The sequence below is a fragment of the Gracilinanus agilis genome, chromosome 4 (genome assembly GCF_016433145.1).
Source record: "Gracilinanus agilis isolate LMUSP501 chromosome 4, AgileGrace, whole genome shotgun sequence".
Classification (NCBI taxonomy): domain Eukaryota; kingdom Metazoa; phylum Chordata; class Mammalia; order Didelphimorphia; family Didelphidae; genus Gracilinanus; species Gracilinanus agilis.
The window spans coordinates 15,997,927-16,014,844 of NC_058133.1; the positions used below are offsets into that span (position 1 = coordinate 15,997,927).

The 16,918-nt window shown below is 41.3% G+C and overlaps 1 protein-coding gene across 1 annotated transcript in view; it reads right to left on the minus strand.

The window, feature by feature from the left end:
* The window catches only part of PATJ (PATJ crumbs cell polarity complex component), a 332,079-nt gene that overhangs the window by 268,793 nt on the left and 46,368 nt on the right, over positions 1-16,918 (minus strand). The window contains exon 15 of the mRNA XM_044674774.1: positions 8,819-8,953. Within this exon, the coding sequence (XP_044530709.1) occupies positions 8,819-8,953 (135 nt within the window). The remainder of the gene's footprint in view (positions 1-8,818; positions 8,954-16,918) is intronic.

A 16,918-nucleotide genomic window follows, 5' to 3' on the forward strand; every position in this document is an offset into this window, starting at 1 on the left:
CCTCCCTCCCTCCCTTACCTTCTGCCTTAGAATCTATACTAAGTATTGGTTTCAAGGCAGAACAGTAGTAAGATCTAGGCAAGGAGGTTTAAGTAACTTGCTCACGGTATCTTCTTTCCAAATCTGCTAACCCTTTAAAATATCTAGGAAGACTGTTTTCTGGAAAAGTGTTTGGGAGTTGTAGGATTGGGAAGAAGTACAAATGGTCTTCAATTTCTTTTTCTTTCTGCCTTTTCTGCTCCAATAGTTTTCAAAAGTTGGCACCAGGATCCATGGGAAATATAATCTAAAATGTGTCAAGAACAGAGGCAGAGGAATCCCAGGGCAGAATGGTGCATACACTATCAGATGCAGATGCTTTGTTTAATTGTTTTCATATGTCAAAAGCAAGGTTCTAATTGGAGATGGGGAGATATTTTCACTCATTCAGAAGAATAATTTCATATGAAGCAAAAGGTTTATTTTTAAATTTATTTTCATTTTTTAAACCCTTACCTTTTGAGGCCAGATTTGAATCCAGGACCTCCCATTTCTAGGCCTGGCTCTCCATCCACTAACCCCACCTAGAAGTCCCCAAAGCTTATTTTTTAAAATTGAAGTCAAAATAAAATATACCAAGGTAACCAAGTCTTCTCTCTCAGGCTTCAGGAGCTATCAAATCCTCAACACAAAGCAAAAACAAAAACAAAACCTTCTAGATTTGTCATAATAGGAAGAAGCCAGAAATAAATATTTCAGTCCATTAAAGAGTTTTGCATACATTGTATTGGAAGTTTAGGAGATGAGGGAAATGTGCATTGGGAAGGACTCTAAAATTCATTTATATAGGAGGAGATGTACATGAGTCCAATTAGCAATTCAGAGGGAAAAAGTCCTGCTAAGCAAAATCTTTTTATCCATTAAGTTTTAGCTATTGAATGATAAGACAAGACCCCAAGGCAACCACTAATGCATTCTATAGCCCCAGATGGTCTTCCTGTTATATCAGCCTCTTCAAATGGATTTACGGCAACTATAACTTATTCCAAAAAACAACAACAACACAAAAAAGCAGTGCCTTTTCTTAATTTTATAGTCTGTAATTTGATCACAGGAGAAAAGCATGTAAGGTTTATGGAAGTTTATAAAAGGCTGTTTTTCAAAGGAATAGTTTCTGGGAAAAGAATGTATTTTAGGAAGAGGTCAAGGCCCGACTAATGTAGCTTCTAATTTATCTTTAGATCGAGGGTAATCTAGTTAAAATTTTATTTGTACGATTCTGCATAATGCTCCATATGTATACAGGGTATCCCAAAAGTCTTAGGGCACTTTTAAGATACAATTTGGGGGGCAGCTGGGTAGCTCAGTGGATGGAGAGTCAGGCCTAGAGAGGGGAGGTCCTAGGTTCAAATCTGGTCTCAGACACTTCCCAGCTGTGTGACCCTGGGCAAGTCACTTAACCCCCATTGCCCACCCTTACCACTCTTCCACCTAGGAGCCAATACACAGAAGTTAAGGCCTAAATAAATATATAAACAAATAAATGAACGAATAAACAAACAAATAAATAAATAAACACATAAACAAACGAATGAATGAATAAGTGATTAAATGGATGAATGAATGAATGAATGGATGGATGAGCAAATAAATAAACAAATAAATAAATAAATAAATGAAGGGATACAATTTGGGACACACAAAACCAGAGAAAAGTTCTTTCCAAAGGCAAATGACTCATTGGAGGAACAAAAAACTGGCAATGCATGCCTGAAAAAAAACCATGCTATATGGATATAACAGAATATTATTATCCTGAAGATATGATGAATAGGATAGATTTAGAGAAAACACTGGAAGATTTCTATCAATTGAGGAGTGAAAAAAAAGCAGAATGTATGGAAAAACTATAACAAAATAATAAGAATAACAAATATTTATATAGAGCTCTAAGGTTTGTGAAGAACTTTATACTCATGATAACTCTAGTGGAATGTTATCATTATCTTCATTTTACAGATGAGGAAACTGAGGAAAAGGAGGTTAAGGGACACACAACTAGTGTTTGAGTAAGGTTTTGAACTAAGGTATTCTTGTTTTCAAGTTCAATAATACATTCCATTTCATTGAAAAGAAAGTTAAAAGTGAAATATCAAAAAGCAAAAAAATTGAAAGTTCAAGGGAATTGGGAAGCAATATAACAAAGTAAGAAGAATACAAACTTTGGAAGCATCTATTGGAAACATAGGACCTGGGTTCAAATCCTACCTCTATCGCTATCCATGTGACATTGGATATAGGTCATTGAAACTCTCAGGACTTCACCTTCATGACTTATAAAATGAGAGGAGTTGGACTAGAGGATTTCTAAGGTTTCCTTCAACTCTAAATCAATAATATTATTTTCCCCCTGGCAGAGGTATAAGAGGCTGTTTAGGACCAAGTGTTGTATACCTTGTTAAAATGAGGTTTCTGTTTTAGATATTTTTAATTATTGTATTTCCTTGTCAAGAGGAAAAATCTAATGAGGGGAGAGGTAGGGAGTGAAAAATTACCAAGATGTGAAGAAAAAAAGCATTAATATTTTTTTTAAAAGAATGAAACTGTGCCAAACAAAATGGTGAAAAGTTGGAATTCAGAGATTCCCTCGGAAGACTTACTGCACAGATCCAGAGTGAATAGAGGACTACATAAACAAAAACAGAAATAAAAGCAACATTCAAAAGTGGATCTGATAAATTATACTGAAAAATATTAGTCTCAAGAAATGTGATGAGAAAATAACATAACTGCCTCCTCCCATTACTGACGGGAGAGTCAGTGGATGGGAGCCACAACACACACTGTGAGACAGTTATTATTGTTATTGTTTTACTTGGTTATTTTTAATAAAGAAGGGTTGTACTTGTTTAGTGCTTTACCACTGATAAAACATTACAAATCTACTTTCTCATCAGATTATAGTAAACATTGAGTTGGGAAAGAGCAAGTAGCATAGTATCTTAGCAGAGATATGCAGATCCAAGAATGACTCAATCTCCTGCCCTGGGCCCTCTTCTACCTCTTCTCTTTCTATCTGTCTTTCTGTTGACACGTCTTTCTATCATTAGGCACGATGAAACCTCATGGCCGCCAGGCAGTAAATCAGTGAGAAAACTTGGGGGTTAGAGGAGCCATACTAAGAAGAAGCTACCTCTGTCACAAAGTGGACCAGGGTGGCAAATGGGGCCAAATGAGAAAGAAAGAATGAAAGTGCTGAAAATTGGTTTTTCTATTATTTGTGCAATTTTTCTGACACCTGAAGAGACCCAGAATGGAATCCCAAAGTAGGAGAGCTGAAAGAGATCTGAAAAAACACCTAGAACCCTCTAAAATAGGGGATTTTAAGGTTTTGTGTCCCATTGGCGCTATGGTAAAGACTGTGGGTCCCTTCTTAAAGTCATGCTTTTAAATCCATCAAATAAATGCACAGGATTACAAAGGAAATAAATTACATCAAAATATGTATATTTTTAACATTCACAGATCTCAGGTTAAGATCCAAAGCAACTGGTAACGTGGTGGATTATAAATCAGGAAGACCTGAGTTTAAATCCCACTTCAGATACATACTAGTTGTATAAACTGGGGCAAATCACTTAATTTCTTGCCTGAATTTTCTCAGGCAATATAGCACCTACTTCACAAGGATTTTGTGCAAGTAACATAGTAGGCACTATTTGTTGTCCAATCATTCTACTTGAATCCTCAACTCTCTTGTGACCTCATTTAAAGTTTTCTTGGCAAAGACAGTTTGCCATTTTCTTCTCCAGCTCATTTTATACATGAGGAAACTGAGGCAAGCAGAGTTAAGTGACCTGCCCAGGGTCACACCAGTAGTAAACATCTGAGGCTGGATTTGAATTCAGAAAGACAAATCTTCTTAACTCCAGGTCTGTTGTTCTATACACTGTGCCACCTAGCTGCCGCAGGAGGCACTATGTGTTTATACCCTTTCTTCCCTCTCTTCCCAAAGAATACCTGATTTACAATTCCAGAATTCCACATAGGGAATAGGTATACTGCCTCTTCAATGACCCCAGACTATCAGGAAATGGCCCTGAGTAGAGAATTGGGCCATGAATGCCAAAATAAGCCCCAGGTTACAAGGAGAACATTTGCTCTCTGTCTTCCATCTGTTCTCCATCCAAATGCTCCTGCTGACCATCAGGGAAGTTTTCCTCTGCCCAGTTACATAACTTCCTTCCCATGCTAATGTCTCTGAGTGACTCTATTCACGGATAAGTGCCTTATACGGAAGCTTTCCTCAGGGACCAAGGATTTATGTAGCCAATGTAGGAGATATGGAAGGGTAGATCAATAGTCTCTAGAAGGCTCTCTCAAGGACCTATCATGGTTCGGGAACTTAGCTCCAAGCCAGCCACACCTCTCCCAGGCTTTAATTATTTACAAAGGTATCAACTTCTTTTAAGCATGCATGTGCATGCACACACACACACACACACACACACACACACACACACAAGCTCTCACTCATTCATATGCACACTTGAGAAAGCCAACTCTAGTAAGACAACTAGACCATCATTCAAGGCTCCTGATGAATGCAAAGAAGAGCAGAACAGAAGTAAAAATTTGGGAACAGCTGAAAAGCCTTTGATATTTAAGAGGTAGGGATATGGCCCAATGGACAGAGCACTGGACCTGGAGTCAAGAAGCTCTGAGTTCAAATCCTACCTTAGATACTGGATGACCTTTGAGGAGACTTTTAGCCTCTCCCAGATTCACTTTCCTCATCTATAAAATAAGGATCATAATAGTTCCTACCTCACAGAGTTATATAAAGTATTTTACAAAGCTTAAATCACTAGAGATAAATGTTAGCTGTCATTATTATCATTTACTCCACATGATCCCAGAACTATAAAATTGCCACCATAACATTCCCAGCAAGTGTAAATCCAGATTCTTCTTGAAGACCTGCCCTGATAGGGGGAGCTGATCACCTCCAAAGTGGCCCATTCTAGTTATGTGAGGCTCTCGGTACAGACAAGGGAGACGGGTTAGACCTAAAAGTTCATCCCAGGAAGAACTCTTCCCCCAAAGTTATCACTTTTTCTCTGTTGATATTCTCCAAGTTTTCCTGTATAAATCTTGTTTGTAAATATTGTTGGCATGTTTTCTCCCTGACTAGATTGTGAATTCCTTGAGGGCAGGCAAAGTTTGGTTTTTTTTTTAAATCTTTCTATCTCCAAGGCTTAGCAAAATGCTTGGCACATAGTAGGAACTGACAAAGGTTTCTTCATTAAGTTCAAGGCTCTGGGCATTGTCTCTGGCTCTCTTCTATGCCTAGCTTCCCAGCTATAATCGTATCTTCTAAAAGAAGTCTTTTTCTTAACCCTAGTGCTTTCTTGCTGTTTATTATTTCCTATGTATTTACTTAGGCCCTTACCATTCAATTTAGAATCAATGCTAAGTATTGGTTCCAAAGCAGAAGAGCAGTAATGGCTAGGCGATTGGGGTTAAGTGACCTGCCCAGGGTCACACAGTTAGGAAATATCTGACGTCACATTTGAACTCAGGACCTCTCATCTCCAAGCTTGGCTCTATATCAATGAGCCACCTAACTGCCCCTTCCTATTTGTTTAAGCAGCTTGCCCAGGGTCACACTGCCAGTAGGTGCCAGAAGCAGGATTTGAAACCACTCTGCCACGGTTCCTTTCTAGCCGTAATTTCTAGGAAGGTCTTTTAGCTTCTCTATATCTGTCAACAATCATTCCCAAGCTCTGGGGCCAAACAAAAGCAAGGTGATGCCTCTTCCTCATGACAGACCGTTGAAGATGTAGAAGAAAGCTGTCTTGTTCCCTCCCAGAGTCTTCCCTTCGCCAGTCTAAAAATCCCAAAGCCTTCGGCCAGTCCTCATAGGACGTTGACTTCGGGCCCTTCTATCCTCAAGGCCACCCTCATGGTAGCCCTCCTCCTCACACGCTCTCGCTAACCAGTGTCCTTCCTAAGCTATAGCACAGAACGCAACGCAGTCCTTGAGAAATGGTCTGACCAAAGCCCAGACAGCGCCATGCCTTCTGTTTCAGCACAAATTCGATTAGAAGCTCCTTGCTGCCGGGGATTGGGCGACTGTCCATCAGTGCACCTCCCCAGGCTGAGCACCCAGTAGTATGCCGTGTGCAGCCTATTGCTGTAACAAATGAGAACATCACCTTTTAGGTTTTTCTCTTTAGTGTACATTTAAATATTTATTTATCTCATTACTTATTCATTTAACTTGTCTCCAGTTATTAGGGCACTGCCTGGGAGTCCTTCTTACTCATCGGACTTAAGGGGGCAGTCACAACCCTCATTATCCATTTCTGTCCATGGGCATTTATAGAACTGCCGTAAATAACTTCCCGAGTCTGCTGCTCGGCTCAGTGTTTTAAACTCAAAGCATAGCCCTGTTTCAGGTTCTGGGCTCTAAAAAGCAAATAAAAAAAATGGTTTTTTTCAGTTCAGCAACTTTTGGATACACTTCTGGTCATAAATAAAAAGGGCTAAGAGACCTACAATATATATAATTACATTTGTCCAACATGAGCTGCCTATTAAGTTTTTCTAAAGCAGCCAATTTTTAATGTAAAATGTTTAATATTCCACTAAGGCTTCCATTTGAGATTATAATGTGGTCCCAAGCCCTGTCAAGTCTCAGTTATTCAGGGATTGATTATCCAGTAGGTCTTGGATTATTAGCCCCTCCAGGCCTGAGGCCACCATCAGGGCAGCTCACTCTTTACAACATCTAGCCCAGGGCCACCAGACCCGAGTCCCTCCCTAGATGAGCAGCTTCCAGAAGGAATAACAAAGGATGTGGGTCACTACCGGCCAACTCTGCTTTCTTTCTCCTTCTTGGGCCTCTTGCAGCTCGTACTCAGAGCTCACTGGCACCTCTAGAAGGCAGCATCAGAAAGTGAACTGTAGAATTCCACTTTCCAACTGGTTAATTTTCAGGAAAACAATGGGTGAAAGGAGAGCTTGGGGAAAAAAGGAACCATCTTGGAGCGCCAGTTGTCCTTGCTTTCCTTGCGCCTTCAAAATATATGAAGAATCAAAAATGGATGGATGGGAAACTTTCCAAAAAGTATTACCTCCTAAGTTTAGTTGCCCGTGACCAAAGGAAAATCAGTAGGGAATAGTAGAATGAATACTGGAGCCAGAGGGTCTGGCTTCAAAATCCCCTCCAATGCTTATTACCTGTGTGATTATGGGCAAAACAATTAACTTCCCCATGCCTCAGTTTCCTTATTTCCTGTAAAATGAGGGGGTTTGGACTAGATATTCACAGCAGTTCTTCCAGCTCTAGGTCAATGACTCTCTTTAATGAGAAGGCTGCCATTTTCCACTGACTCCACAGATGGCTCTCTGGAGCTGAACTATGAGACTCAAGAATAATTACGGAGCAATAATATGAGGTAATGGGAACACCATTGGCTGTAAGAGTCATAGAAGACCTTAATTCAAGAAAAAGTAGCAAAGGGAGCAAATTGAGGCACAAGGCAAGGAATAACGACCATAGCATGATAAAACGTCAAAATTCTGGCTCTGGAGGCAGCGGAGCTCGGTACATCCTGCTCCTGATGCTTCCTAGCGGTGCAACATTGGATAGTCATTGGACTTCCCTGGACCCTGGTTTCTACCTTGGTACAATGAGAAGCTTTCCAGGGGACAGACAATTCAGGAAAGGAAGGTGATCAACAGTATGAAAGGCAATAGAGAGGTTAAAAACATCGGGCATTGATAAAAGATCACTGGATATGACAACAAATAAATCATAGGTAACTCTGGAGAGAGACCTTTCAGTTGATCAATGGGGGTGGGAGCCAGACTGTAGACAGTTTAGGAAGAGAGTGGTCTGAACATCCTGGAAGGTAATTTGTGATTATGCTAATTCATTGATTAAACTGTCTATAAGCCTTTGACCTAGAGAACCCAAGACTAAGCATATGCCTCAAAAGGGTCACAGATAGAACGGATCCATTTTGTTCTCCAATGGGAGGGGGAGCAGATTGGAAAATAAGAGATAGGTTAGCAAAAGAAAGAAAAAGAAAAGAGAGTCATTGAGCAATCATTTTTGAAAATGGAGAGAAAAACATCCAGAGAAAGAACCGGGGGAGTAGAAACACAGAAGAAAAACATTTGTGTGGTCACATGGTTCACTGGGGATATAATTGGGGATGTAGACTCTAAACAATCACCCTAATGCAAAAATTAATAATATGGAAATAGGTCTTGATCAATATACATGTAAAACCCAGTGGAATTGCTCGTTGACTCTGGGAAGGGAGTGGGAGGAGGGGAGGGAAAGAAAATAAATCATGTAACCATGGGGGGGAAAAATATCTTAGTTAATTAATTAATTAAATGGAGTTTAAAGAAAAAAGAAAATGGAGAGAAAAGGACAGAAAGAAGGCCAGACAAGTAGGACAGCTTTGAGAGCAAGTAGAGTCTTACAGCTTCAAGAACACTCTGGGCTATATAGTAAAAGACATAGAGGAAGATGGAGTCTCCATAAAGGACTTGTTGGAGAATGAGAATAAGACACTTGCACCAGACAAGGTGGGCTGGCAAAGATAGAGGGTCAATAAGATGGCAGCTCCCTTGAATCTCTCAGTAAATGGGTCCCCTTTCCCTAACAATGATTCATAATTTTTTTTAATTCCCAGGTGCATGGGAGACAAAGTTGAGTGTCCAATGAAAACAACTCAAAATCTGAGAAGTGTGGGGGCCTCAGTGGTCATTCAGTCCAACTGATGTCTTTGGGGGTTGCTTTTCCTCCTCCTGAGCTCACCTCCAGTAGCTCGTCCTCCAACTTCAACAGGTTGAGTGTGGCCACTGGCCCATCAGGCATGATGGAAGAGATGTAATGGTGTCCATTGAAGGAGTCCAGCTCTACTCCTAGCCTCAGAGTGTGGATTGGCAGCAGCTGTGGGAAACCAAGTCATAAAAGTACGTGAAACATTTGCCCAGACATATCAAACTGCCTTCCCAGTGCCCAATGGCCAAAGGTGGGAGGACTAATCAGAGAAAACACTATATTTATCAATATGTGAACTGCAGGAGACACAGGGAATTCTGGGGAATTCAAGGATAAATCTGAAAATTCTGTTGGGTCTGAATATCCCAATTGTTTTGACAGGTAAAATTCTGCTAGTCCAACCTAGTCTCAAAAGACAACTTTTTAAAATCACTTTTTATTCAAATAGAGCAATTTAAAAAAATCTTTACTTTCCATCTTAGAACCAATCTATGCAGTGGTTCCAAGGCAGAAGAGGAGTAAGAGCTAGATGGGGGCTAAGTGACTCGCCCAGGGTCACACAGCTAAGAAGTATCTGAAGCTAGATTTGAATCTAGGTCCTCCAGTCTTTAGGCCTGGAAGCCACCTAGCTGTCACCAACAATGTTTTTTGGGGAGAGGCATTGTCACTTAGTGGATGACCAATTAGCTTGGATTCAAATTCCTTTTCTGACACACAATGGTTGTCATCCTGGGTGAGTCACTGAAGTCCTAAGCTCTCTCCAGCAACCTTCTAAGATAGGTATAGATGGGTTGCTGGCCTGCATTAGTGAATTTTCACACTGGGAGTGCCTCCTTCCCCTTCCCTCTGCCCCCACCCCCACATTAATGAAATTCCGGGTCCAGAATTAAAGGTGAACAAGGCTTGTAGTAGCTCATGATCATATAAAAGATCCAACAGGGTATAAGAAACCATATGCAACAATAAAACATTTTTAAAGCATTAGGATATAAAGTAAAAGACCTAGAGCAGGGGTTCCCAAACTTTTTTTGCCTACCGTCCCCTTTCCAGAAAAAATATTACTTAGCGCCCCCTGGAAATTATGAAACTATTTACTGAACTCAGAATAGAATGTAATACAAAAAAAGTGTGGCCATCACTTGCTGGATTGCTGCAACACCCACCAGGGGGCAGTAGTGCCCACTTTGGGAATCACTGACCTAGAGGAAGGCCTCTAGAATTCTGGTCAGAGTCTCCATAAAGGACTTGTTGGAGACTGTGAATAAGACACTGGCACCAGCCAAGATGGGCTGGCAAAGACAGAGGAGCGTTGGACCCACATCGACAAGATGGCAGCTCCCTTGAATCTCTCAGCAAATGGATCACCCCTCCCTCGCAATGGTTCATAAATTTCTGCTTTAATTCCCAGGTAAAATAGGGTCTGGCGCAAATAACTGGTCTGCTCAACCAGAGGAAGCCTCTCTGATGACTGGCAGCCCCTTCCATCAGAAAGTACCAGCTCCACCTTGATGCAGATGCTTGAAGTAGAAACGGCAGCCACGAGAATGACATTGTCTCCATCATTCTCCCCAGGACACAAAAAATCCAGTCGTTACTTGGTTCTTTTCCCTTCCTATCTCCTCCTCCCTCCCTCCCTCTTCATCTCCCTCTATGTCTCCAGTTGTTCCCAAGTCCCCGTCATCCATGGAGTCACTGGGAGTCGATGGAGGGGCTCACTCGTGTCCCACCACATTTGTGTCCAAACAGAAACTAGTCATCCCAGGGAGTTACCACCAGCTGCTTCTCTGAAACTCTTCCCCTGCTTGGCCACAGAGTGAATCAGATGCCAGATGGGACTGCCCCTGGCCCCCACGCTTCTTGTACAACCCTGACAACCACCCAGATAGGACCTTTGTCACCCAGCACCCCGCTGTGCCTCTGGAGTTGGAAGCAACCTTAGAAGCCATTTTTGTGATTAAAATTCTCTAGAGATTATTTATAAATTGATAATTATTTATTAGCAAAGGTTAGAGCGAGAGAAATCACATGATCACCCGTCCGCACCTGATTTATATCAGCTCATTCGTCCAGCAGAAGAGGCTGCCGCTAGCAAATATCCCCAGTCCCTGCGTGCCAAGAGCCAAATGCCCCCCAAAAAGGAGAGAGCGACAAGGGCTCGGAAGAGCGCGCCTCCTGCGTCCCCTTTCTTCTAGAGCCAGTTTTTGCCACTCCTCCTGGGACTCTACGGTTGGACAGACTTAAGCACAGTTCAGGTCCGACTTTTTGATATTCTGCCAGCTGTGTGTGAACTTCAGCCAGCCCCCTTCCAGACTTCAGGCAGCCATGCAGTGCCCAGGCAAAGGCTGGGGCTGACACTGACCAAAAATGGGTTTTCAAACAGAATAAGGGGTACAATTTATATTAAACCCATACAGCATGAACCCCAAACTGCTTGTTTTATGCATGGGGAGCCAAAGAGACAAAGAACAACCTGCCTAGAGTCACACAGCTGGCGTCATGCAGGATTTGAACCCAGTTCCTCCTGATTCCAAGCACAGAGTTTATGCTATACTTTTGCCTGCCTCTCCAAAAATGGACAGATAATCTTTCTCAGGTCCATGTCTAATAGTATCATTCTTTTAGTGGGGGCAGCTAGATAGCTCAGTGGATTGAAAGCCAGACGTAAAGATGGGCAGTCCTGGGTCCAGATTTGAACTCAGGCACTTCCTAGCTATGTCACCCTGGGCAAGCTATTTAATCCCAATTGCCTAGCTCTTATTGTTCTTCTGCCTTGAACCAATAAACAGTATTGATTGTAAGATGGAAGGTAAGAGGTTTGTTGTTTTTTTTTAATCAGTCACGGGGTAGCTGGGTGGTTCAATGATGAAAGTCAGGTCTAGAGACAGGAGATCCTGGGGTCAAATCTGGCCTTAGATACTTTCTAATTGTGTGACCCTGGGCAAGTCACTAAACCTCCGTTCCTAGCCCTTACCACTCTTCTGCCTTGGAACTGATAACCAGTAAGGTAAGGGTTTAAAAAAAAGTCAGAAGTGTGGTGGTACCAATTCTAGTGGCACTATGGAAAGAGTATCAGAAAATCAGAGTTCAAATTTAGCCTTAGGCACTGTGTGACCTTGTCCAAGTCACATAATCTCTGTCTGCCTCAGTTTCCTCAACTATAAAATAAGGAAAAGAATAGCACCTACAGCCTAGGGTTACTGTGGGATCAAATTAGATGACACAGGATTTAAGGACAGGCCTTCACTGATTCCCTTTATTCTATCACCTTCTTTTGGAGACTTCCTTCCATTCATCCTGAATGTGTTTGGTTTGTACATAGCTCCCAATGGAATGTGAGCTCCTTGCGGGCAGGAATTCTAGTTCTGCAGACTTTCTGTGGATGCTCAGCTCTGAGCAGAGTGCCAGCACACAGTAAGAATGCTTAACGCTTCGTAAATGCCCGCCGACTTGCTTTTTGCCACTAGCACTCCCCTTTTCTGGTCTTCTGCTTTTCTTGTATAAATGTTGGCCGCCTTTCCTGCCCACCCAATTCAGAGAAATCCAGCTGCCAGCCACCCCATAAATACTGAGGATGTCAGCCAGCCTGAGGGCCCTCCGCTATCGCAGTACATCAAAGCAAAGTGGGCCAGAACACTCCAAGAATGCATCAAGAGTGGCAGGTTACCCGTTAGCGCCTGCCAGGCGGCTCGCTTTCTTCGCTGATGGACCACAAGACCACGGGAGGAAGACGGTGTCAGAGCGGTGCGAGCCAATCCATCACCTGGACCCACAGGCTGGGGGGAAATCTTGCTGACGGTAGGGGGTCCGGCCCAAGAAATAACACCAGCGCCGTGTCATCTATCTTCATTCCAGACAGGCATTATGGCCCCGAGAAGGAACTCTGCTACTCTCGGCAATTTCTAAAGCCAAATACTGCACCCAGGCTCTCCCCTGACCAGAATCGTCTCCCTGGGCACCAGCTACCACCTCCTCTGATCTGCATGGAACTCGATGTCGCCATCACCAAGGTCTTTGTGAGCAATTTCAGGCTTTCTTGGCAAAGATTTCCTTCTCTAGCTCATTTTACAGATGAGGAAACTGAGGCAAACAGGGTTAAGTGGCTTTTCACACAGCTAGTGAGTGTCTGAGGAAGGACTTGAGCTCAGATCTTTTTGACTTCAGGCCTGGCCCTCTATGCAATAGGGCGCCCCTCAACTGATTACCAAGAAAGAAATGTCTGTCTTTTATGGTAGGCGGAGGAAAAAAGGAAGTAGTGGATAAGGATGGATAAGGATGCAAAATTGGATATGTATTGAACAACAAAGTTTAGCTGCTCAGGAAATAGGAGAGAGTACTGGGGTTGGGTCCAGCTTTGGCCTGAGAAGGCCAAATCTATGAGGTCATAGATTGAGAGATGGAAGGGCCCTCAGAAGCCATCTGGTCCAGCCCTTTCGTTTTACAGATGAGGAGCCCAGGAAGGTTCAGTGACTTGCCCAAGGTCACATTATAAGTGATTGGCATGACTCAAACTCAGATCACTGAACTATAATTCCAACAACCTGGCAATTGCATCATAGTGCTTCATGTCCCTGGGTATCAGCAAAATAGCATAATAGCTTTGGGGTCTTGGGCAAGAGTCTGGGTAATAGAACTTCAAAAAAGCTCAAGTCTGGAAAGTAATTTGGGTGAATTATTGGATAGGAGGGAAGGATGAAGAAAAATGTGATCTATCTATTGCTGCAGACTAGATGTCCGGTGGGGCAGCTAGGTGGTTCAGTGGATCAGAGTGTCAGGCCTGGAGTCAGGAGGTTCTAGGTTCAAATTTGACCTCAGATACTTCCTAGCTGTGTGACTCTGGACAAGTCATTTAATCCCAATTCCCTGGCCTTTGCCACTCTTCTGTTTTAGAACTGAAACTAAGACAGAAGGTAAGGATTTAAGAGGGGGAAATGGAGGTCAACAATATGGAAGTGTGTTTTGCATGACAATAAAAATGAAAAAAAACTTTTAATGTGCATTTTTTTTAATGGAGGGTCAAAAGGAGAAGGAAACGTCAGCCTCTCTCCCTTTCAGTCTTCCTTGCCTGCTTCCTTGTCCTTGAGCCTGGATACTTCTCTCCTTTGACTTCTCCTGCCCTTGAATGTTTCTCAGTCCCTTAACTGGCCCTAATTCGAAACTTGTACTTTTTAAGCACTATTGAATTGTTTGAGTGATTTATATTCCTTATTTAAAAAGCAGGAGGAAAAATCTTAACGTACAGATTCTGAATCTTTCCTTTTTCTCCCAAAAAATAAACGGCTATTTTATGTGGCTCTCACTGGCAATATTTTCCCTCTATCTTGGTCAGCGATACTTAATAGGAAAAAATGTTCTTGCCAAATGGTTTTCAATATGCTCTATCCGAGCCAGTTTTATGTGTAAGACAAAGCAAAGAAGGCCAGTGTGGCTGGATCAGAGTGAGTGTGGAGGAGAAGAAAATGTAAGAAAATGGAGGAAAGGGGAAGGGGCCAAGCTGGGAGGAGATTGAAAAGCCAAAGAAAATAGTTTAGATTTGATTCTGGAGTTATTCGGGAGTCACCAGAGTTTCCTGAGCAGTAGGGCGACGTGGTCAGACCTGGGCATTAGGAAAAACCACTTTGGCATCAAAGTAGAAGATGGATGGAATGGAGTGGGGAGAGACCTGAAGTAGGCAGAAGGGTATTACAATAGTCCAGGCTAAAGGTGAAGAGAGGGTACGTACACCAGGGTACCGAGTGTGTGCAGAGAAAGAAGGGAATGGATATGAGATTATGATGGTAGGCATAAGAGGCAGCTAGGTAGCACAGTAGATAAGTCAGGAGGTCCTGGGTTCAAATCTGACCTCAGACACTTCCTAGCTGGTGACTCCTAGGCAAATCACTTAACTCCCATTGCCTAGCCTTGCCCGTCTGTCTTAAAGTTGTTACTAAGACAGAAATGGTTAAAACAACAACAACAACAACAACAACAACAACAACAACAACAAACGAAGGAAGGAACAAGAGCTGACAACAGAAAAATATGTGGAACGACTGAGAGAGAAGCCGAGGATTATTTCGATTTTATAACATAGAACTCGGGGGGTTTATAACTTGTTTTTTCTACCTTCACATGTACACTCAAATAAGTTTGACCCAGATGTGATTTTATTGAACTGAACTTGATTCATTCACCCCTGGGGAAACTAATCCGTTACTATCAACTTCCAGAGCCCTGAAGGGAAAAGAGCTCCTTCTAAAAGGTACCAGAAGAAATTACTTAAGCTTAGACATACCCTAAAGATCACTGGCTCCCCCAGCATAGATGCTTTTTCCTCTGTGGAGTCTAAGCCCAGCATCCCCTAAACTAGGTCACCACCAGTGGCCCTTCTGAAGATCACTGATGCCCTAGCTATTCCCTCAAGGGTTGCTACTCTTCATTCACCCACAGTCTCCCAGGATCTTTTCCATTTGCTTTAGTTTTCTCTCTTTTCCTACTTTAGACACATCTATTCCTACAAATTCCAAGTTCTCCATCCTGCCATTTCTCTATGTCTTGCCAACAATAGTATTTTTTTTTTTAGACCCTCACCTTCTGTCTTAGAATCCATACTAAGTTATCAGTTATAAGGCAGAAGAGTGGTAAGAGCTAGGCAATTGGGGTTAAATGACTTGCCCAGGGTCACCCAGAGGATATGAGGCCAGATTTGAACCCAGGACCTACCATCTTTGGACCTGGCTTTCTATCCACTAAGCCATCTATATGTCCCTTCTTAAAGCTGTATTTTCATTTCTTATCTCACAGTTTTTCTCTAGAGTAAAAAGGGATTTGCACATGATAAGCAGAACGATTTCAGAAAAAGCTGAAAAGACCTACAAGAACTGATACAAAGTGAAATAAGCAGAATCGGGAGAACATTGTCGGTAGTAACAGCAATACTGTACAATGATCAACTATGAAAGACTTAGCTATTCTTAGCAATACAATTCTGAAGGACTTGGGAGAAAAAATTCTATCTACCTCCAGACAAAGAACTGTTAGAGTCAGATGCAGATCAAAGCACACCATCTTTCACATTAGTTAATTTACATTTTATTTTGGGATTTGTTTTATACGAGTATTCTCTTACAACAATAAACAATACAGAAACCTTTTACTGATAATAAATGTTTAACCCAGATCTAATTGCTAACCATCTTTAAGAGGGGGGAAAGAAACAATTTGAATCTTTTAATTTTGGAAGATATATGTTGAAAATTGTTATTATATGTAATTGGGAAAATAAAAATTCTTTGAATTTAAAAAAAAAGCGAATGATCTTACACATCACTAACATTTCTTTTCTTTGAATGTTTTACAACTAAGATGACAAATTCAACTAGAAAATGGACCCAAGACCTCAAATTAATCACAATAATAAAGAACTAGAAAAAATTATAAAAACACTACTAAATAAAAGAACAAATTTGAAAAATTAAGAATTTTGATTACTCTAAAGATCACTCATCCATCTCCTGACAGAAAGGTAACAAATGGAATCTACAGAATGAAACAAACAATGATATTGTAATGATCAACAACAAAAAAACATTGTTTTTTTGATTATGGTAATGTTATCAGGGTTTTGTTTTTCTTTCTTTTTTAAAAAATGGTATGAGATGGAGAAACATTATATGGTTGATTGTTGGAAAAAATTATTTAGAAAAATAACTATTTTTAATAGTTTTTAATAATAGTTATATATACGTATATGACCATATATATATATATATTTAAAATACTTTTTAATAGTTTTTAATAGTTATTTTATATAAAATAAATATTTAGAAAAAAAGGATAGTTACAAGAATCCATATTTTATAGATGAGTAAAATGAGCCTTTAGAGAAGCCAGTTGGGCTATGAAAAGTCATACATACAAGTGTTCCATGTCTATATGTACTGTTCATTCCACTAACCACACTGATGCACATAAGATCTAGCCCAGTAATGCCTATTAGTCCCACTGCATTATAAGGTTAATTTCTGAAACATTGGTGGGAAACAAAGTCTCTATTTGTTACTCCCACTGGTGACAAAATAACATTTTCCACCGAGAGGCCTTCTTTCATTGGTTTTCCATCCCTGTGGCCTCAGATTATCGAATTTACAATCAGGA